The 23,377-nt window shown below is 48.3% G+C and overlaps 2 protein-coding genes and 1 pseudogene across 14 annotated transcripts in view; all 3 read right to left on the bottom strand.

Annotated features, from left to right (window-relative positions):
- Nucleotides 1-23,377, bottom strand: part of LOC117881609 (protocadherin gamma-A4-like) — a 388,535-nt gene that overhangs the window by 41,751 nt on the left and 323,407 nt on the right. Inside the window, exon 1 of one of the 13 annotated variants that reach the window (XM_034779077.1) lies at nucleotides 14,655-14,888. The exons of 10 other annotated variants lie outside the window; for them this stretch is intronic. In XM_034779077.1, the coding sequence (XP_034634968.1) occupies nucleotides 14,655-14,657 (3 nt within the window). In that variant the 5' untranslated portion in view covers nucleotides 14,658-14,888. Of the gene's footprint in view, nucleotides 1-2,908; nucleotides 3,001-6,497; nucleotides 6,630-14,654; nucleotides 14,889-23,377 lie in introns of those variants that run through there. 2 more of the 13 variants (XM_034779076.1, XM_034779078.1) reach the window with 2 other exon arrangements.
- On the bottom strand, nucleotides 3,164-6,485 carry LOC117881489 (protocadherin gamma-C4-like; the record flags this gene model as incomplete). Its single annotated transcript, XM_034778831.1, is given in 1 exon segment — nucleotides 3,164-6,485. A coding segment is annotated over 1 exon segment (2,421 nt), but the record flags the coding sequence as incomplete, so codon positions are not given.
- Nucleotides 7,240-10,125, bottom strand: LOC117881488 (annotated as a pseudogene).

Genomic DNA, 23,377 nt, shown 5'->3' with positions numbered 1-23,377 from the left:
TCTTTAAATTAGGTTCAGAGATAGGTTCAGCCGGTCTCATTTGGAATTGAAAGTTAGTTAACTGAGAACAAATAATCAATGTCCATCCCTCTCTTTTCCCCTCCCTTCCCTTCCCTCATTAGAGTTTCCTGATTAATCTCACGTAATTAATTGCTTGCACACTTCCTGTCATAACCATGTTATAAATTTGTCATTGTTTAAGGCACAGTCCAGTGAACTAAATCCCTGATTTTCTGACTCACAAACTACTGAACAGCTCATTGTGTGAGCACGAGTGTATCTGGAATACCTGCCTTACACACAACATCTGGAGCGTTATTGTACATAAACCAAACAAAAGAAACCCTTGGTGCCTGAGCGCACTTCATGATGGTGACACATTTTCACAGTTCATCCCTAGACACAAATCCCATGTGCTGCTCTGTCCTTGGTCACATAGGAAACACGCTTCAAGACACCCGTGTCATTTGTGAGAAATTAAGGGCAAAAGTGCCATCTCACCTGACCGGATTCATTCGATGTATTCGTACCAGATAAGAAAGTGTCAGTTTCCATCGCTAGGGCACTAGGCGGGGGACAACTCATAGGTCTCATAAAGGTGAAGTCACTTCTGTCTGAGCCTGGAGAAAAGCAGGTCCTATAGCACTGGCTCTGAGAGTCTGTGGGCCTCAGTGTCACCTCCATGTATTTCAACGTGCCGTCCGTGTTCAGCTGAAGCTTTGGGCTGGAGTGTTTGAAAATGTCCCTAGAGGGTGAGTTGCTCAGGCAGCAACAGGAGTATCTGTCTCTTTTCCTGATGCACTTTGCAGAGAATACGATGAAAGTAACAAGACACACCATGCTAACTGCCACCAGCGCAATAATTAAATAGAGAGTCAGGTCGGGCTTATCTTTGGGGTTTGTAAGGAAATCGCGAGATTTGAAGTTTTCCTCCGACGCTTTGTCTTCTAAGGAAACCATAATGGTCACTGTGCAGGACAAAGCTGGGTCCCCGTTGTCCTTGACTAGCACGACGATTTTCTGCGAGGCCAGGTCTGTGTCTTGGAAGCCCCGGGTGGTCCGGATTTCTCCTGTGTAAGGAGCCACTCGGAACAAGGAGGGGTCTGTAGACTGTGGCAGCAGCGAATAGGAGAGCCAGGCGTTATGGCCAGAATCTGCATCCACTGCTGTGACTTTGGTGACCATGTAGCCAGCGGGAACAGACAGGGGTATCCTTTGGGGCGCTGCGACCTGGCTGCCAGTCACCGGGTGCAAAATGACCGGGGCGTTATCGTTCTGATCCAGAATAAAGACGTAGACAGTAACATTGGAGCCCTGAGGAGGAGACCCCGAGTCCTGCACAGTCACGGGGATTTGCAGCACCTGAAGCAACTCGAAGTCAAAAGTGCGCTGCGCGTAAACATTGCCATTGTCCGGGTTAATGTGAACGAAGGAAGAGGCAGGCGCATCCCGGATCTGACTTCCCGCTATAGAGTAAGTGAGGCGGGAATTTTCTCCCTCGTCAGGATCGGAAGCCGACAAGGTGCAGAGCAAGGAGCCCGGGGGGTTGTTCTCTCTCACGAAGGCGTTGTAGGAAGTCTGAGAAAAGCGAGGGGGGTTGTCATTGACGTCCGAAATATTCAGAAGTATTGTGGTCTCGGTGGTCAGAGAGGGGGATCCTGCGTCTCTGGCAGTCAGCTCAATGGTGTATTGAGAGACGGATTCTCTGTCCAGCTTCTCGCGGGTGATCAGCGCATAGTGGTTTTCGAAGGATTTAATTTTGAATGGCAGGTTTGGTGCTATTCCTAAACTCACTTCCCCATTGGCACCCGAGTCTCGGTCTCGCACATTGAAAAGCCCCACCACGGTCTCCAAGGGGGTGTTTTCTGGCACTGGGTTCACCAAGGAGGTCAACAGGACCTCTGGGGAATTATCATTGACGTCTTCTATTTCAACCTGGAGAACGCAGTGGCCTTCCATTTCCGGCACGCCCCTGTCTCGGGCTCTTACGTGGATTTCATAGAAACCCGCTTCTTCGAAATCCACAACTCCCTGAACGCGGATGGCGCCAGTGGGGGGATCCAAATCAAACAACTTCCGGACGGAGTCGGAAGTGTGAACGGCAAAGGAGTACTGTACTTCTCCGCTGGGGCCCTCGTCAGGGTCAGTAGCATTGAGTTGAATAAGCAGAGTGCCCACAGGGGTGTTTTCCGGCACGCTGACCTTGTAGACAGACTGGTCGAACACAGGTGCATTGTCATTGATATCCACAACAACCACGGTTATCTGCGCAGTGCCTGACCTGGCCGGATTTCCCCCGTCAATGGCAGTCAGTACCAGCTGGTGTTCTCGCTGCTCCTCTCGGTCCAGGGCTTGCTCTAGCACCAGCTCCGGGAAGAGTTTGCCGTCCTTAAGCTTCTTCACATTCAGTGAGAAGTGCGAGCTGGGACTGAGCCGGTAGGCGCTGACAGTGTTGGTCCCCACATCCGGATCCTGGGCACTCTCCAGAGGGAAGCGCGCAGCCACGGTGGCGGACTCCGCTATCCTCACCGTGCGCTGGGCAATGGGAAAACTGGGCGAATTGTCATTCAGGTCCAGAATCTCAACCTCCAGGCGGAAAAGCTCCAGGGGCGTTTCTATAACGACCTGCACCGGCAGCACACACCCCGCGCTGGCTCCGCAGAGGCTCTCTCTGTCTATCTTTTCATTCACCAGCAGAGCGCCGCTGGCCAGGCTCACCGCAAAGTACAGTCTGCTCTCCTCCGAACCCAAGCGCAGCCTGCGACCCGAAAGATCCGCCACCTTTAAGCCTAGATCTTGAGCCATATTCCCCACCACTGTTCCCAGCTCCGACTCCTCCACCACTGAATAGCGAATCTGCCCAGAGACCCAGCCCCAGCCGCACAGGGAAAGCAAAATCAGTACTTGCCATTTCCAAGCGGGTTGCCCGGGGCTTCTGGGCTCCATTTCTGAGCTATCCTCTCCTAGAAAGAGTTTTTGTCCTGTCCCGGCACACAGGAGGCACCGGGGTCTGGATACGAGCTTCTAAAATCCCCGGTATTCCCCTCCACGGCTGATAGAACGGCGCCCGGGTTTGCCTAGCTGCAGCAGCGATTGTTAGTCACTGAGTGGAGGGCGTGGGATGGGGGAGGGGAGATGAATCATAGCCACAGCGCTGGAGGAAAAGGGGGGGGGTACAGAGAGGAAGAGCAGATCCCTGCAGCCTAGATCAGCACCTCATTGGATGACAGCTCTATCCGCTCTCGGCCAATGACAACGCCTCCTAAACACTTAAAGCTACAGAGACAAGAGCCGCAAGCCAGCGTCAGGAGGACTAACTCCCCCAGAATTACATTTCACAAGCGTTAGTCAGTGGTTTTGGCAGCTAAATTTAGCAGCTCAGATTTTTGTTCTCAAGGAAACAGCACGTCGTGGAAGCATACAAGGTACAAATCCTCATTATTTTGCTTTGGCAACCATGATCGTGATTTCAGATGTCACCCATCTCATCGCAACAAAGGACAAATCCTCAGCTGTGATGAATGCAGAACCCTGGTCTCTGTATACAGTGTTTTCATACGCTATGAAAAGGCATTTGTTAAAGCCTGATGAACTCTCCATATCAAACATTTTACTGGTTTGGCGAAATATCCCCAATATAATTTTGAAACCTCAGGGTAACCAGATAGACCAGAGCACTTTCTAAACACCTCACAACTGCCACCTTTCAACACAAGACTGAGAAATCTGTCAGGGTCTCCCAACACTATTGCGATGATTTACCCCCCAAAAGAGTAGAATGTTCACATTTACCACACTATTTTGAGGCCTTGCCATGTATTTTAAAGACACCAGGAGGATTTCCAGAAACACAATCCATTGTGCACTTTTTAAAAGCTGCTGTACAAGGACAACAGTACAGTTATTACTTCTATGCAGGCTAAGAGAAATACCTCGCCTTCTTCACCAGGAACTCCAATATTAATCCCTCACTCAAAACCAAGAGTAAATAGATGTTTTCCAAATCACAAGTCATCTGAAATAAAAGCAATTAACCAACATGCTAAGGACATCACAAGAAGACATTAACTCAAACACCAAATATGTAATTGTCTCTCACTTCTCGCCTCACTGGGATCACTGAGGTTATTGCTGGCCAGAAGAGTGTCTGCGCTGTTGATGTCCGGTTGACTAACGGGTTTTGCAAACAGGTGATTGCTCCCCTCTGGTAATGGAGTCTGACCAGGCCTTTGGAGAGGACATAGAGAAAGAAAATCTCCCCCAAAGGCAGTGGGGAACTCCAGTTTCTCCTCCACGCTCTGAAGACCTCTACCAAAGCGTCTCCACGCCTGCAGAGTATTTCCTCCCTTTAGATAAGTAGTCCAAGCTGCATCCGAGTTTCTGGCTCTTGCATTTCTAAGGCACTTCACGGCTAAAAATACGCAAGTCATAGCAGAGAGGGCTGAGATTGCTACCAGAGCAATGATGAGGTACACTGTCAGGTGGGGAAGGCCATCCTGTTCCAGGTTAGACCTCTTGAAGTCTGCTGAGCTCCGGTCAGGGTCCTGCTCTATGTTCATGATCACAGTGGTTGTGGTAGACATAGGCAGCTCCCCACAGTCTTCGACAACAAGGACAATCTTCTGCGTGGAGGAGTCTTGTTCAAGGAGAGCTCGGGTAGTTCTAATCTCCCCGGTGTATGGGGAGACTTTGAAGAGGCTTGGGTCTGTGGCTTGCTGCAGTTTGTAGGAGAGCCATGCGTCCACAGCTGTCACTTTGGTCACGAAGTGTCCCGCCTGCGAAGAGAAAGGGACGGACTGCTGGGCCAGGAACCCCTTCCGAGCCACAGGATAGATAATCAGAGGAGCATTATCGTTCCGGTCTAGGATGAAGATGGAGACAGTCACGTTGGTGCTGAGAGGCGATGACCCGCCATCCCTGGCTTGTATCTGCACAACTATCTGTTTGATTTATTCATGATCGAACGAGGAGCTGCTGTAGATGGTCCCGTTCTTGGCGCTGACATAGACATAGGAGGAAACGGGCAGCCCCTGCACGGTACTATCCACGATGGAGTAAGACAGCTGGGAGTTCTGGCCCATATCGGGATCAAAGGCGGACACGGAGCAGATGGGAACGCCCAAAGTATTATTCTCTGGCACCTCCGCTTGGTAGGCAGGCTGGGAAAAGCGGGGTGGGTTATCGTTCAGGTCCGATATGTTTATCAGGAGGTTGCTCTGGTTGGAAAGTGGCGGTGATCCAGAATCTGTAGCTGTGATCACAACCTTATACTCCGAGACCTCCTCCCGATCCAGCGGGCCGCTGGTGACCAAGAAGTAGTGGTTCCTGAAGGACTGTACGATCTGGAAGGGGATGTCTGCCGGGAGCTGCAGCTGAACCTCTCCGTTTTCCCTGGAGTCTCCATCACTTACACTGAGAAGAGTCACTGCCGTCCCCACTGGCGCGTCCTCTCGAACCGTGGCTGAGAGCGATGTGAACCTAACGCTAGGGGCGTTGTGGTTGACATCCTTTATCTCCACCAAGACACTGTAATGGGCGTCCATAGAGGGAGAGCCCTCGTCTTTGGCCCTCAAATCGATCTCGTACACTGTGCCCTCTTCATAGTCGACATTTCCCAGGACTCTCACCTCCCCGGTCCTTTCCTGAATGCTAAACAACCGCCGGATTTTCTGGCGAGTGTGGCTGCTGAAGGAATAGGCGATCTCTCCATTTGTCCCCTCGTCCTGGTCGGTGGCATTTAATTTAATCACCATAGTCCCCTCCGGCGCATTTTCCAGCAGGGTTACTTTGTACACGGGCTGACCAAAGACGGGCGGGTTGTAGTTGGCGTCAATAACTGAGACGACAATCTCAGCAGTTCCGGATTTAGCAGAAAGCCCACCATCCAGTGTTGTGAGCACCAGCCGATGCTGCTCCTGCTGCTCCCTGTCTAGCGCCTTCTCCAGAACCAGCTCGGGGTGTTTGCTGCCGTCTTTACGATTCTTCACACTCAAGATGAAACATCCAGGAGGGCTCAGCCGGTAGGTGCTGATGGAGTTGGCTTCAAAGTGTAAATCTTCTGCAGGCTCCAGAGGGAACCGCGCGCCTGGTGCTGCGGACTCGGCAATCTCCAAGCGGGTGAGGCTAGTAAGGAACGCCGGAGCATTGTCGTTCACATCCAGAACCTCCACTTCCACGCGGTGCGAGGCCAGCGGGTTGGCCAGCAAGATCTCCAGGTACAGCAGACAGCGCGGGCTAGAGCCGCAGAGCCGCTCTCGGTCTATCCGCTCCTCCACCACCAAGACACCACTCTGCGCCTCTGTTCTGAAGTGCTTCTGAGCCGAGCCGGGCAGGATCTTCAGCTGTCGGGAGGCCACCCGGGCAGCATCCAGACCCAGGTCCCTAGCCACATCCCCAACAAAGGATCCCGGGGCCAACTCCTCCGGGATGGAGTAACGGATCTGTGCCGCCTTCCCCCCACCCCGCAGCGGGAAGAAAACCAGAAGCAAAGCGCCTACTTGCCATTGCAGGAACCCCCTGCTCTCCACCGCTGAGCCCATGGCGCAGCCCAAACCGGGAGAACCCGCTCTGCCTTTCCCGGAGCTCTCCCCGCTCCGGCACGGCCGAGGCCACTGGGTGAGAGCAGCGGCAGGCGGCGCGGCGGGTTTCAGACCCTCCAGGCGAGCAGAGCGGCGCATTGCCAGCGTCCCTGCCTTGTTTCCCGGCAGAGCAGCAACAAGCAGCGCTTCCTCTGGTCCGGAGGAAGGAGGTGGGACAGTCCCACTGTCAGTCAGAGGAGACTCGATCACCACAGCAACGGCAACATCTGATTCGTTGAAGAGAATCACCCACGCTCCGCTTATAGGCAGTGATGGGGAACGGTTAAAGGGCCAGCACGGCTAAGAGCGATAGGAGGCAATTTACCAACAGCCAACAATTGCACTCGGCAGCGGATGAACTGAACTGTAAGTAATCACTCACCGAAAGCTTTTAAAGCGTTTTACCTTAGTCACGGGTATCCGTTTGTTCCAAAGGCCAGATTTACCATTCACAATCTGGGAAATTGCACATTTCCTGCAGACCGGTAAATAAACAAGCGAACACTAACATTAGTGATATAAATCATTACCACATTAAACGTCATTCCTCTCACTTGCGATCATTCTTAGTTCGTTTAAACCCTATGTGAAGATCGCGCACAGAGTATTCTGCTAAACCCTTGTAAAGGATGCAGCTGGAAAGAATGCGAAGAGGTTATAATCATCTTTTACTGTTCTCCTTTAATCCCCGGTTGGGAGCTAAGATCATCCACACGCTCTGATCCATATGCCCCAGGAGTTCTATCATCTCTCCCTGCAGCTGAGGGGTTGGGCCACCCTCACCTCGATCAAAAGTGCTTCTCACCTCTTTGGTCAGGCTCATGTCTGTTGAATGGCAGGTTGGGTTGGAAACGTCCCCCGCTGGAGATATATTGAAAGGTTTCAACAACCTGAAGCTGTTGCTCCTGGAGGCTGAAGAAACAAAGGATCCGTAGTAGTGAGTCTGGGGCATGTGAGCATTTCCCCCTATGTCAATTAATGTAATAGGCTCTTCAGCGCCAAGTTGTGTGCGGAGAATTCCATTGGAGTGTCTGACTTCCTCCCGCCTCCTACTGGACTGTCTAATACAGGAGCAGCTCCCTCCCCAATAGCTATAATCACAAGCACTGTCTCTGCAGCACCTGGAGAGCAGGGCAAGGAAGGAGGCAAAGGCGATGACTGAGATCGCTGCCAAGGATAGAATCAGGCACAGGGTCGAGTGGGACTCGTTCTCTTTGGCTGTGGAAAATTCTTTAAATTCAGGGAAGGCGTCAATAGAATTGTCTTCTATGGAGACCATAAGGGTCAGGGAGGCTGACACAGGAGGGTCAAGGATTATAAGATTTGGGGGCAAAATATCTCCGTGAACTGCGTGGGCGGTTCTAATCTCCCCGGTGTAAGGTGATACCACAAACAGGCTAGGGTTTGGGGCGCTGATCAGTTGACAAGAAAGCCAGGCGTTTGGGCCCGAATCTGAGCCCACAGCCGTCACCTTGATCACCAGTTAAGCGGCGTCGGCAAAAGGAGGAAGGGTTTGCGGAGACACAGAGCTGGCTTGACCCGCGGGTATCAAATGGCAGGGGTTATCAGTGAAGTCCAGAAGGGAGAGGCGAACAGAGGCGCTGCCACAGAGACGGGTCTCCCAGGTCTCTGGCCTACACCTGGAGTTGGAGAGTTTGCGTTTGCTGGCGGTCAAAGGAGCGGAGGGGGTGGACGCTGCCGGTCTGGGAGTTGATGGAAACGTTCGAGCAGATGGGCGCTTCCTGTGGCTGGGTGTACACCAGGGAGTAGGAACTGAGCGAGTTCTGGCCTGAGTCTGGGTTCGACGCGGACGCAGGGAACCCCAGGGCGCCGGGGGCGGCGTTCTCCTTCACAAGCACCTCGGAGGCAGATTCCAGGAACGCGGGCAGATTGTGGTTCACAGAGGAAAGGTTTCTCGCCAAAGCTGTTTCGGTGGAAAGAGGCGGCGATCTGGAAGCGGCGGCAATGACTGTGATTGAGTAGCCGGAACACGCCTCACTAGCCAGGGGAGCTGCAGTGACCAAGGAGAACTGTAAAAAGCAACAGAGGGTCCTGTGGCACCTTTAAGACTAACAGACGTATTGGGAGCATAAGCTTTCGTGGGTTAGAACCTCACTTCTTCAGATGCAAGGAGAACTGGTTTCTCAAGAAGGAGCCCAGTCTGAAGGGCAGGTGCTCAGCGATGCGGAGAGTCACTTCTCCATAATCCAGATCTTTGGCGTTATTGAGTGCTGCCACAGCCTCCAGCTCGGCGCTGTCGGGGATGGGGCCCAGCACCAGGGTCAGTCTGACATCCTGCATGTGTACATTACCGCTGCAGCGCCCCTCCGTGGGAGGCGATCCCCATCCTTCGCTTTGATGTCAAATTCCTAATGTCTACCGGTTTCCAAATCCAGCCTGCCCAGCAGTGTGACCTCCCTGCTTTGGGGTGCACGGTGAACGTGGCCACTGAGTGAATCATAGAATATCAGGGTTGGAAGGGACCTCAGGAGGTCATCTAGTCCAACCCCCTGCTCAAAGCAGGACCAATCCCCAGACAGATTTTTGCCTCAGATCCCTAAATGGCCTCCTCAAGGATTGAACTCACAATCCTGGGTTTAGCAGGCCAATGCTCAAACCACTGAGCTATCCCTCCCCCCTAAATGAGATACAAAGAGCTGAACTAACTTGTCCAGGATCACTCAATACCCAAGCAGGAAACAGAACCCAGCTCCTTTAAATCCTAGGCTGCAGGTTTATCAATTAGGCTACACTACCACCCCAGGTGATATAAACAGGTAATGTGACCCTGTCTGGGTCAGTGGCGTTGAGTTGGACCACAAGGGCTCAGGTGGCGTTCTCTCCAGCAGGCTGACCCTTTAGGCAGACTGATCAAAGAGCGGCGCATGGTCACTGGCGTCCAGAGCAGAGATCCTGAGTTTTGCGGCCCCGTCCAGAGCTGTTAATACCAACTGGTATCAACTTGTTTCTCTCTGTCTAAAGCCCCACCCAGCAGCAGCTCTGGCACGAGACTCCAATCGCTGCGCATCTTCACTTCCAGAGCAGTGATCCTTGGGGCTTTGCAGCCCATGACGGAATTACCGCCGAGATCAGGATCCCGTGCTTTCTCCTGCGGGATCCATTGTCCAGGGGACACTGGCTCCCTATTCCTAAATCCAGTTCTCTTTTCAGAAAGCTGGGAGGATTGTCCTTAACTCTGCGATCTCCACCTCTGCTCGGTACATTTTCAAAGGGAACTTCAATCACGAACTCTTAACTGCATAACGCAGCTAGAACTCAGCCCACAAAGCGCCTCTCGGTCGATTGGATCCTTTATAAGCAGAGGCCCGCTTTCCAGATCCACTCGAAAATGCTGCCTGTTCGCCTCATCAGAGACCTGCAGCATGCGAGCCGCCAAGGAATCAATATCCAGCATCAAATCTGCTGCTATATTCCCCACAAAGGCGCCCTGCTGGGATCCCTCTGGGACAGAATATCGAATCTGCCCAGAGATTAAATCCAAATGGCAAGAGAGGAACAAAGAGAGAAACGACTTGGTCTTTTCCATTTATTGCCCTGGCTTCCGTCACCCATTTCCACCGTTGGCTGCTGGATGCACAAGCTGATCTGGCTGAGGGTGCAGATCCTTAATAATGATTACGGAAAAATCTAACATGCAGCAGCCAGAGCGAGGTTTCCCTTCCTGTTCCTGCTTTCTCTGCCTTTGCTTGGCGAGCGCTGGAAGGGTTACGTTGTACTTTCTGGGGTAGCAGAGTTGATTCAGTCTCATTTCAGCACCTCATTGGCAGACAGCGCCACAGGCACTCAGCCAATAATGACAGCAGAAACGCTATTAAAGCTACAAGGTTAATTTTTCATTGCTTTTACATATGTAATATTTCCTGCTCCCTGCCTCCAAGACTACCAGATAATGTATTTCCCACCCTATCATTTTCAACACTCTTGTGTTCTTGTGTAGAAAACATATGTGCATTAATGTATATGTCTCACAAATTATATATAACACCTGTCCCAGAAACGGTAGGCTCTTATCAGTTCAGGGATTTACCACGTTGTCTTATTCCTCATGATCAAACAATTCTATGGAACTGAAAGCTCCTATATTATTCTGACTGCACAAGGGTTAATTAGTAAGCACAACGGAAATAACCTACAACACTCAAACTTCTGCCAATTTGTTGCTTATTGAGGTGCAAAATGAATACCATTTCAAGTATTTAAAAAACCCAAAGCAGGTGGATTTAATTCTTGACTTCTCATTCAAACCGGAGTCTACAGCAAAAACCTATCCAACTCATTCAAATGCTGAAAATAACTGAAATATGTAATCACGGCCTATTATACCCAGAGGACAAACAAAGGCAAATGTTATACCCCCGATCTATGTACGGGGAAAATAAAATTGCATGAAAAATGAGAAAGACAGTGAAATATTATACCACAATCATATAGTCACTGCATTTGTTATTACATGTTAAAATACAACCACAGATTGTGTTAGTATGAAACGGTTGGTATTTAGTGTTCTTGAAAGTCCTTTCTCTAAACATTATATTAGCTTAAAAATAACAACAAAACAAACAAACAAACAAACAAACAAACAAACAAACAGTAAGAACACATGATATGGCACTAATTTCTTACATAACCAGTAACTGCACCAAGAGCAAGTTCCTAGGGAATGCTACTTGTTTTCAGTCATATTTTCAGATGAAACCACATACAAAATTATAATAGCCTAATCAATACAATATCAGGTACTATTAATTCAGAAATAATGAAGATGTAATACTACACCATGGCAATGAGATGTTGTTCTAAAGTGTAGGATCCAAGAGCTTCTTTTCTCTGACTCTGAGGCACCTCAGTTCTCACTTACCCACCCACCATATTGATACAAAACCACACTGGGGAGATTCTAAGACTATTTGCAAATCTGCAGAGTGAGGACTGCCCTTATTTCCCACTGACCACAGTGAAAGCTGCGGGAGTTCAGAACGTTGCACAATTATGAGCCCTAAGCACTTGGATAGTGATTGGGAAAAACATTCGCTTCCAATACAAGATATTTGATTCCCTTTCAAAGGTGCAGAGTAAACCTCTCGCCCACATTCTTACTATAAAGTAAAATAAAAACAGCTAAACTAGATTAGCCGAGGAAAAGTTACAGTGGGCCTTATATTAACTTTAGTAGCCTCTGGAGGTTACACATGAGTCTCACAAACCAAGACTTCAACCACTAATGTGTATAAAGTCCTAATACCCGCCCCCTCCACAGTGGAGCGATTCCACGGTCTCTTGAGGCAGAACACTGAATTAAATATACACTTGTTCAACGTGATTACTTTAATGAGAGGTATCCCCGGGATTCCTTTATGCCAACCAAAAGCTAAAGAGCATTTACATCTTGGACATCTACTTCCGGGAGGACACTGGACAAACTATGACACTTTTCAAAGTCACTTAATTTAGGGAATAAAACATGGCGGAACGGCGGGGATTCGTTATTCCTGTCGTTCAGGAACAGCTCACTAAATGCCGACACAACACAGAGGGACATAAAGTCGCGTTGACCTCCACAGCTGCAGCAGCCAGGTAAAAACCAGTGGTTTGTACCTATCTCGAGCTGAGAGCTGACCACACATTACCGAATACATGTGAGAGGGCTACATTACCTCGCCGGGAGCGGGACACCTGCTAGCTGTGTCTATTCTCTGATTATATAATCCGGGCTCGCAGTTTTTCACAATGTTCTGCCGGCTCCCAGTGGGACTGGGGGCGAAGGGCTTTGTGCACAGAAGATCACTCTGGCGGGAGTCCGTGGTAAGATACACCTGCTGGTAGAAGTTCGGAGGCACATATCCACCTCGGACAGCGTCTATGCGGGTGAAAGGCCCCGGCGTTCCGTAAAGGGAGCTCCTGGAGGAGCTGAAAATCTCCTTCGATTGCCTCCATTTGTAAACTTGAACAATGCTCACCCCTATCACCGTGACAAAGAAGGCCACGGAGACCAAGATCACAGCCAGGATTAAATAGAAAGTCAACTGCTTCTTTTTGTCTTGTGTGGGGGACACATCAGTGAGGTCCGTCATGGCCTCCTTATCAGTCTCCGCTATGGCTATGGTGATGGTCGCGCTAGAGGACCGGGCTGGCTCCCCATGGTCTTTGACCAAGATGACCAAAGTATGCTTAGGAGCATCGCCCTCCAGCAGCTGGCGAGCGGTGCTTATCTCCCCGCTGTGCAGTCCCACCGAGAAGAGGCTGGTGTCGGTGGCCTGAAGAAGGGTGTAGGAGAGCCAAGCGTTGTACCCCGAGTCCGCATCCCAGGCCACAAGTTTGGTGACCACGTGCCCGGCGCTGACTGTCGGCGAGATCATCTCGAGGTGTAAGGAACTGGCATTTGGAGGCGGGTATAACACGCTGGGCGCGTTGTCATTCAGGTCCGTAACAAACACAGTGACAGTGAGCTTGGTGGCGAGCGCCGGGAGGCCGCCATCGCGGACATGCACTGTTATTCTGAACTCCATGATGTCTTCGTGGTCCAGGGAGAGCAGGGCACAAATGGTGCCGTTCTCCGGACTGATAGAGAAATACCTGCCAACGACATTGCCCGAGGAGCTGTTTTCCAGGATGGAGAAGGAGAGGCGAGAGTTGTGGTTCAGGTCTGGATCCCAGGCACTTACGTTAAATATTGGCGCGCCAGGGAGGTTGTTTTCCGCCACGTACACCTGGTAGGAGAGCTGGGGAGATTTGGGGGGGTTGTCGTTGATATCTGACACTTGCACTAGTATCTGGCTTTCCGCCCATAGTGAGGGCGATCCCGAGTCCCTGGCTGTGACGGTGATGTTATACTCGGACACAAGTTCCCGATCCAAAGCTGCTTTGGTTTTCAATGTGTAGTAATTCTTCAGGGAGGAACTGAGTGTGAAAGGGATGCCAATGGGCATCAAGCAGTTTACCAGACCGTTATCTCCAGAATCCAGGTCAGTGACGCTTAGCAAAGCTATCACTGTCCCTGGGGCGGCGTCTTCAGGCACCGGGCTGTATACTGACGTCACTGTGATCTCAGGGGCGTTGTCATTTATATCAATGATTTCCACCAGTACTTTGCAATGAGCCACTCCCGGATTAGAGCCCTTGTCTTTAGCTTGTATATAAATCTCATAAAAAAATGTTTCTTCGTAATCCAGAAGCCCTTTGACCCTCAGTTCTCCAGTAGCGGAGTCCAGGGCAAAGAGCTCTCTCACTTTGGCAGCGGTGTGACTACTGAAGGAGTAAACTATATCTCCATTGGGCCCCGCATCCAAATCAAAGGCGCTGGTTTTGACCACCAGAGTGTTTGTCCCGGTGTTCTCCCTTACGCTCGCCCGGTAGGTTGTCTGGTTAAAGACCGGGGCATTATCATTAGCGTCCAAAACATCAATGTGGATGTGCACACTGGCAGATCTCGGAGGGCTTCCCCCATCCAGTGCTGTGAGGACCAGCTGCAGTTCTGCTTGCTCCTCCCTGTCTAGCTCCTTTTCCAGCACCAGTTCCGCATATTTGCTGCCATCCCCTCGCGTCTGCACATTTAACACAAAATGCTGGTTGGCGCTGAGCTGGTAGGTCTGCAAAGAGTTACTCCCCACATCCGGGTCTTGCGCGCTCTCTAGTGGGAAGCGCGCTCCAGGCGCCACTGACTCACTGACTTCCAGCCTGATTCGGCTGGACGGGAAAGCTGGGTCGTTGTCATTGATGTCCTGGATTTCCACGGCAGCGCTGTATAGCTCCAGCGGGTTCTCTAGCACAATCTCAAAGCCCAAGGTGCACGGAGACAGCGTCCCGCAGAGTTCCTCCCGGTCTATCCGCTCCTTCACAAACACCACCCCGCTCTTCAGATCTGCCTCAAAGTACCTCTTGCTGCCTCCAGACACCACCCGGAGCCTGCGATCCGGCAGCTGCTTGAGCTCCAAGCCCAGATCAGCTACCACATTCCCCACCGAGGAGCCTTTTTGCGTTTCCTCGGGTATGGCATAGCGAATTGCTGCGGAAGCCCACTCCGAAATGCCAGACAAAAACAACAAACTAAGTACTTGCCATTCAGTTACCCAGCGGCTCCTTCCAGCAGCGCGTTTCATGTCACTGTCGGGCAACTCCTTAGCCAGGCGTTTGCACGGTCTATTTCCTTTAAAAATCCTCAGCTCGTCCCTTCATACTGAGACTCGGTAAGTCCCTGGACTGGGCTGTGTGGCTGAGACTCGGGCATTGGTTTCCGGCACAGCTCCTGCTCGGCTCTCACTGCCTCTGCCTCATCCCGGTTCACAGCAGGAAGGGCCGCCAGATCCCCAGATCCTTCATTGGCCAACAGCGGCACACAGAGTCCCAGCCAATAACTGCACGGAGAACTGCTCCAGCAGGCTCCCAACTACTGCGCGTGCGCAGTCCAAGGAGCTTTGTCTAACTTGTCACATCGCTACCCAGTGGTCATGGGAACGCGGTGTCACAGTTGGGGTTAAATACAAAACTAAACACGTCAGAAGAAAACGCATTTACCCAGGCACATGGGAATTTGGGATTTAAGTGGTTTCGCACTTCTGTGTATGTCCTAAGAAGGCACATTTCTTAGAGCCATAACACATCGTATCACAGCTCTAAAAGCCAAGGAAATATTCTCCTCCTACTCCTACATGCTGATCTCCCACTGACATCGTTTGGATCAAAACAAATCATTTACTTAAACTAGATATCTCTTCAGAGAAACCAACGAAAATATCATGTCAGCCTAACCTCACAGAGCTATTTTTCCAGGTGGGACAGAAAACCACACGCAGGCAGCAGCAAAGGGTAAAAATAAGCAGGGGCGATGAAGTGAACCATTTGTAGTGCGCAGAAGACAGGTCCGCTTATAACAAGGAATGAGAGACGCCAGTGGTAACGGAGCGTGTGGGAACAGGACCGAGAGGTACAGCACAGGGTTGAGGGGTCACTAACAGGTGTGTGTGTGCAGGGCAGGGGAAGGCGAGGAGCAAGTGGCTTACGGGGTGGAAAGGACAGTGGGAGGCCACAGAGGAGTGGGGTCGGGAGGGAAGAGAGGCAGCAGAAGTCCCGTTACAGTCACAGTAGCGGGGACATGGAGAACCAGTGAGAGCAACTGCTATAGCGAGGAAGGTGCTCCATTGCGGGCACATTCCTCGACTTTGCCTGTCTGAACTGGAAGTGGAGATGGATCAATATTATCGTACATGCTATTTCAGCATCTTTTCGAAGCGGTTTCAAAGGGGCACATCTTAACCGAGCTCCTGCCCCTCCCCTTTCTCGGATGACTTCGCCCCATTGAGTCTTCCGGAGGACTCTGCAGATTTTAGTTAGAATGACGCGCTTGCTTCGAACGCCACATGATTTGACTGTCAACAAAGCAGCAACTACCACGTGCGTAGGAGGATAATAACGATAATGATGGGCCAAATTCTGCAAAGGGTCTCGCACTGGACGCTCCCTTTGACTTTAGGAAGCCAGTCATCGTTCATAGCCAGGGGGAATCAACCGGCCCAATAGTCTCTATGATTCTCATCTCCTCCCATTGGTCTCTCCGCAAATGACCATTTCCGAGCTACACAAGACGCCAGAATATAGGCGTCTAGGAGACGTTACTAGCACCATCACACGACAAACAATATAGCAAACCGAGGTGAAGACTATGAGGCAAACTCACAAAAACACAGGGATTCCTATTTAACTATCCCGATATGAATTAGGAAGAAAGGTTAAAGGAATTAACTGACTTAGCCTGAATAAGGGCAGGAGGGGTGATCACTCCAGCAGAAAAGAAAGCTAGCTTAAAACTGCAAGGAGAAATGCCCATAAAAGGGGGGCATATCTTGCAGTTGATATCTGTCCTCTCTCTTGCTCTCGGTCTATCTATAAACCTTAGGTTTTCCATTAGTTTCCGTCATCCTACCACCCAAGAGGTAAAGTCATCCGCCAAGGGTGAAGAGAGGCAGAAGCACAATCACTGAATATCGGATTTATGTTCCCAGCACTGTGCTCCGGTAAGGTGTTGGATAAGGGACTGTAAATAGCCTAAAAGCACCTCCACACGTGGAGGCGGGAAGCAGCTGGTCCCGTACAAATCAAGGCTATCCTCCTTTGGCGGATAAGGTATATTACCTTTTCTTTTTTCTTGTCTATTTGCCATTAAACTGAGGGGATGATTGGACCAAAGACCTCTGAGATGAGGATCATCCCATTAATATTCAAAGGCGATTGTATCCGAAGGGAAAGGTCTGCATAAACTGGCCATTAGGAGTAAATAATACATTTAAAAAAAAAGGTGTGTGGGAGGGGGGGCGGAGGATGAATTCAACTGGGAAAACGAAGAGTAAATCCCTGCCGGAAAAGGAGAATTTAAAGTGGAATCCTTTGCTTATTGAGGTAATCATGGCAAATTATTTGGAAGGCATTCAGGTTGAGCTTAAGGACTACATATAAGGAATAAGATGCAAAAAATATACCTCACAACATTTTCAACTGCAGAGACCTTAATGGAACCCCAAACTTCCAATCCCCCACTCACACCCACCGATTTCCATCTCAACTCTAACGGCCAGTTCTCTGTTTACCTTTGTCAGCCAGAGCGTCTGGTTCCTCACTTAAATCTTGACCAACATAACATAGTTTGAAATCTACTGGTGTAGAGTGAGTGTCCGATATTTGGGCTAGATAATCTAATTCAGCTGTTCTCAAACTGTGAGCTGGGACCCCAAAGTGGGTCCCGACCATCAGGTCCAGCTCTACTGTTTTTGCCACCCCAAGCAGCGCAGGGGCAGTCAGTGTGCCGTTAGGGCGGCAGGTGCGTTTCTGCGGCGGCAGCAATTCGGCAGCAGTTTCTGTCTTCAGCCGGAAGACAGAAGCCGCCGAATTGCTGCCGCGAGCAGCTGAACGTAGAAATTGCTGCGGAATTGCCGCCGCCGAAATGTGCGTGCCGCCCTAATGGCACACGGACTGCCCCCGTCGTCTGCGGCGGCAATTCGGCGCACTGCTTGGAGCAGCAAAAACACACGGACTGCCGCCCCTTGCAGATTGCTGCCCCCAAGCACCTGCTTGGAATGCAACCATGTTTTAATGGGGTCACCAGGTCTGGCTTTAGACTTGCTGGGGCCTGGGGCTGAAGTCAAAAGTCCGAGTCCCACCACCCAGGGCTGAGGCCAAAGTCTGAGGGCTTCAGCCTTGGGCAGCAGGGCTCAGGTTACAGCCCCCCACCTACTTAGGGCTGAAGCTCTCAAGCTTTTGCTTCACCCCCGTCACAGGGATCAAGGCTCGGGCTTCAGCTTTGGCACCCCTGCCCAGGACGGAGGGGCTTGGGCTTCAGTCCCCATTCCCGGGATCTTGTAGTAATTTTTGTTTTCAAAAGGGGGTCGCGGTGCAATGAAGTTTGAGAAACATGGATCTAATTCAACAGGCCATTTGCAAACTGATTAATCCCATCATGACACAAAAGGTGCACCAGGATCATCTTACTGTGCTACCACATTTTGGACCAAATTAATCTCTGGCTGCCTTTTTGTTTATTTTGATATGGTATTTTTTGTTAACAATAATTTGTGATTTTATTGTCTCATGATTAGAGAGTTAGTTTAATTATGTGTCAGAACAGAATTACTATAAGTAAAGATATCAATACAATTAGTACCTAAAACTGCAACATGTAATTATGTAATCACGATACTGCAAAAAATAAAATCAAATCAAATAAACTTGAGCAGAAAATGCAGTACAAAAGGCATGATACAAAAACATTAAAGTTTTGGCAATTTCCAATGTATTTTTCACAAATTACTTTGCATCACAGAACTAATCAATAATGAGCAGCCCTCAGCAGACCCAGGATGAATGCAATTCTAGATGTTCATTAGCTTACCTGAAACCTTATCTAAACTATTTGGAGCTCTTTAGGCTGCAAAATTTGGCTGGAAATTTACACCTGGGTAAAGTGGGTATGAAATACTACCAATGCTGTCACCAGTGCAAATGACTACACAACAGAGGATCAGACCCCTTGTACTCATAGGCTTTCACATGTGCTTTCAATTCCAGGCCTGAACAGAAAGCAGAAGTGAAAAAAAAAACTATCTACATATTTCAAAATCTTTAAAAAGCTTTAGCATTAATTTTGTTTTAAACATGGGTGATGGATGAGGATGTTAGTTTGCCCACACTTGTTCAGCTATTTTCTTTAATACCTACAAATCTGTTCTGAACACTAAACTCTGTCAAAAGTGCATGAAGCCACTTGAGAGATTTTGATCACAAATACATTTGTTCGGTTCTCACTATAAAGTGAATGAACAGATATTTAAAAAAAAAATCCCCGACCACACACACAAACACACAAATTAGTTATCCATGTACACTTTATGTGAAGTTTATGTTGGGAATGAATTTTTACTACTGACACGCAAACCCTTGGAAACAAGTTGTCTAATGGAAATGATGCACCTTTAACTCTGGAAGGATTACCTGCCACAGGTATTTTATGGTCCTATGTACAAATCTTTACAATAGTCTGTCCACTGTCATTCTTCCCTGAAACAGATAGTCAACTACTGTATTGAAATTTTAATTTCTCTTACTGTAATCTACCTCTGTCTCTTCTAGTTATACTCACATCCTTTCTTATAGGCCTCTCTGCAGACAACTTGCTGTTAATCCCCCCCGCACCCCGAAAGATGACTTAAGAGAGAGAGAACCAAAGTTCATCACAGTCACCCCTTTCAAAGTAGACTTGAACGTTCTCACCATTTTTCTGCTCTGGTACAAAAGATTTAGATGGTACCTCAAGTAAAATTGATGTTGGAAACAATAAAATATCCTGACTTTATAGAAACACCTTTAACTATTTTTCAAACATATTTATGGTGATTTCTTGACTTTTGTTTACTGAATAACAATTTCCATTTCCAAAGTATATACTGCAATTATAAAAGCACCTTTAATCTTAATATATACACACAAAAAGAACAATTATTCAGTAGCTTTTCTTCATAATATCTATAGAACAGTGGAAGTATTTCATACAATTATGGTTTATACCCATTTATTAAATGCACAGTCACAATATTTCAAAAGTCTGTATTTCGATTGAATGAGGGAGGTGAGCTCTTATTCTTTCCAGTAGAAAACCCCATACTCAATGTTCTTTATCTCTATTTCTCATTTAAATTTCTAAGCTCCTGAAAGTCTACCACTTGAGCTAGCAAGAGGAAGAGGAGTCTAATTGTACAAATTATCTATAGATGAGAAAACATGCCATCCCAGACCTCAGTACAAGCTCACATACTGGAATACCAGCAGAACATATCTTTCCTGCTCACTGTGTCATTGTGGAGGTATTTTGATAGGTGGATATCTGTAATAAAGAAGCTTAGTGGGGACACAGCGGTATGTTTATATCAATCTGCCACATAAAATGACTTCATAGGTTTTTGCTATCATCTAGGGCACATACCGTATTTTCATAAATACCAGCTTTCTTTTCATAGAATCATAGAACCATGGGGTTAGAAGGGGCCGCAAGGATCATCTAGTCTAACCCCCTGCCAAGATGCAGGATTTGTTGCGTCTAAACCATCCAAAACAGGTGGCTATCTAGCCTTGTTTTAAAAACCTCCAGTGAAGGAGCTTCCACAACCTCTCTAGGCAGTGTGTTCCATTATCCTACTGTTCTTATAATTAGGAAATTTTTCCTGAGATTTAATCTAAATCGGCTATGATGGAGTTTGAACCCATTACCTCTTGTCTTACCCTTTGTGGCAAAAGAGGACAATTTTTCTCCATCTTTTTATGGCAGCCTTTCATATTTGAAGACCGCTATCATGTCCCCCCTTAATCTCCTCCTATCCAAGCTAACCATACTCAGTTCCACTTGCCTTTGCTCAGATGGCTTGCATTCCATTCCTTTGATCATATTTGTCCCTTGCCTCTGGATCCTTTCCAGTTTCTCTACATCCTTTCTATACATTGGTGACCAAAACTGGACACAGTACTCCAGCTAATGCCTAACCAGCACCGAATAGAGTGGTACTATCACCTCCCATGACTTGCATGCTATGCCTCTTTTAATGCAACCCAAAATTGCATTTGCTTTTTTTGCAACAGCATCACATTGTTGACTCACGTTGAGGCTGTGATCCACCACAGCTCCCAGATCCTTTTCAGTTGTACTGCTGCCAAGCCAGTTATCCCACATTCTGTGTTGGTGCATTTGGTTTTTCTTCCCTGAGTATAGCACCTTATATGTGTCTTTGTTGAATTTCCTTTTCTTGTTTATAGCCCAGTTCTCCAGTTTGTCAAGATCCCGTTGAATTTTAGCTCTAATCATCTAAAGTGTTTACAACCCCCTAGCTTGGTGTCATCTGCAAATTTGATCAGTATGCTTTCTATTCCTACACCCAGATCATTAATAAAGATGTTCAATAACACAGGACCCAGAACAGAGCCCAGCAGAACCACACTTGAGACCCCCTTCCAATCTGACATCATTCCATTAATAGTTACTCTTTGATTGCCGTTGCTTAACCAATTATGTATCCACTTAATGATAGTTCAGCCACCCCCACATTTCTCCTGCTTTCTTATCAGAATGTCATGTGGCACTGTGTCAAAAGCCTTGCAAAAGTCCAGGTATATTATGTCCACTGCATTCCCTTTTAACATTTTCATCAAAGCCATCATCACAATTGACTCTAACTGACAAACTTGGCAGAATCAGCAAGCAAGACAAGTCCAGACAGAGCCATGGAGACAAAATTACCCTTTCATCCCCAGATGTGCTCCTCCAGTTCGCAGCTGGAGCACATTGAAAGGTATGGCATGGGGGGAAATGTCCACTTCTGCTGCCCTGGGTATGAGGATGAAAAGAGGATTTGAGTCTCCAAGACTGTTGTTAAGCACCTTTCACAAGCACTACAATCTGTTCAAAATTGTAAAAGGTAAATACATTCAAAACCACAGAAACTAAAATTCTAGCTGAAACAGCACCTTGTTTTGCAATACCCAGTGAAGTCAGGAATACATAATATAACACAATATATACAGTATCACAAAGAGGAGAGGGTCAAGAGTCTTAATTTAAGGACACCTGAAGTAAAGGGAATAAATTTAGAAAGTTAATCTCAGGTTGAATATTATGAAAATGCTAATGAGTGTAAGAGAGACAAGGTGGGTGAGGTAATAACTTTTAGTGGATCAACTTCTGTTGGTGACAGAGATAAACTTTCCAGTTTATGTAAGATCCAAAGATCATCTCTCTCACCAACAGAAACTGGTCCAATAAAAGATATCGGGGAGGAGGGATAGCTCAGTGGTTTGAGCATTGGCCTGCTAAAGCCAGGGTTGTGAATTCAATCTTTGAGGGGGCCATTTAGGGACCTGGGGCAAAAATCTGTCTGGGGACTGGTCCTGCTTTGAGCAGGGGGGTGGACTAGATGACCTTCTGAGGTCCCTTCTAATCCTGATATTCTATGATATTACCCTACTCATCTATCTCTCTAATATCCTGGGTACAACATCACTGCATTACAACAATATAGGTATAAGGACATTTGAAATAATCTGCTAAAGTAGATTGTGGAATTACGTCATCTGGAGATGTTCAAGGCTGTCATATGACACATGTAAAATAGGGATGCTTTAGAGAAAATATTGGCACAATACGGGGGAATGGTCTAACCTACTATAGTTCCCTTTGGACTCGAATAATTCCCTGACCGCAGACTTTCCACCACTAGAGACTGAAAGTGTCTGAAGTAGTAGTTGGTCCCATACAACAAATAAACTCGGACATATTCTTTATCGAAAATACTCAAAATAGTAAAATAATCTATGAAAATGTTTTACATAAAGGACACTGAGAACCTTCCATTTATTCTGAGAAGGGAAACATTCATTTATCCTATATCATAATGCAGATGATGCTGATCAGAATGAAACTGAAAAGTTTAACAGGATTTCCACTTAACTCCTATAACACGTGTTCATGCGGTAAAACTTAGATCTATTTGCAGTCTACATACTTGCTGCAGAATTACAGGGAAGCACTACCCAGGAAACCTTAGCTTACTGGTAGAAATATTCTCTACGTTAGCAAGACTTGCATTTCATGAAGGTGTCTCACCTGTGCCTGGCTATCAGAGCTCAGGTTGCCCCTGCCAGACTCATTCCCCACGCAATCCTCATCAGAAAGGAGAACGTCGGTCAAGGCCTTTTCGCCCGGTTTGAGAAAGGTGAACTCGTTCTGCCCGGAATCAGCAGCTAAGCACACCTCGTAGGAATAGGGCAACTGCAAGGTCCCATTGCTGTAGTTGCAGGAGAATTTGGGGCCGAGACTAGAATACAGATCCGGATAGTAAGATCCCAAAACGGGGGGAGTTCTAGGTCTCCGACATTTAAAAATTAAAACCGACATCGCTGTAAAAAAGAATAAAAACGAAATCAAAGCTAGAGCTACCACCAAAATAACAGTAAAGCCAGACTGAGATTCCGAGTCACTCGATTGGTCGCTGATTTTCGGAAGAGCCTCTTGGAAGTTCTCAGCAAACACCAGGTTGAGAGTCACTGTGGCGGAGAGAGGCGGCTGCCCGTTATCCTTCACCAGGGTGACCAGCCTGTGCTTCACAGCATCTCTGTCTGCAAAGGCGCGGGCTGTCCGGATCTCCCCGCTGTGCAGCCCCATGCTGAAGAGCGTCGGTTCCGTGGCTTGGAGCAGATGATAGGAGAGCCAGGCATTGTGTCCTGAGTCAGCATCCACCGCCACCACCTTAGTC

This window comes from Trachemys scripta, chromosome 8 (assembly GCF_013100865.1).
Source record: "Trachemys scripta elegans isolate TJP31775 chromosome 8, CAS_Tse_1.0, whole genome shotgun sequence".
NCBI lineage: Eukaryota > Metazoa > Chordata > Testudines > Emydidae > Trachemys > Trachemys scripta.
This window is presented reverse-complemented; position numbering and strand designations above follow the sequence as displayed.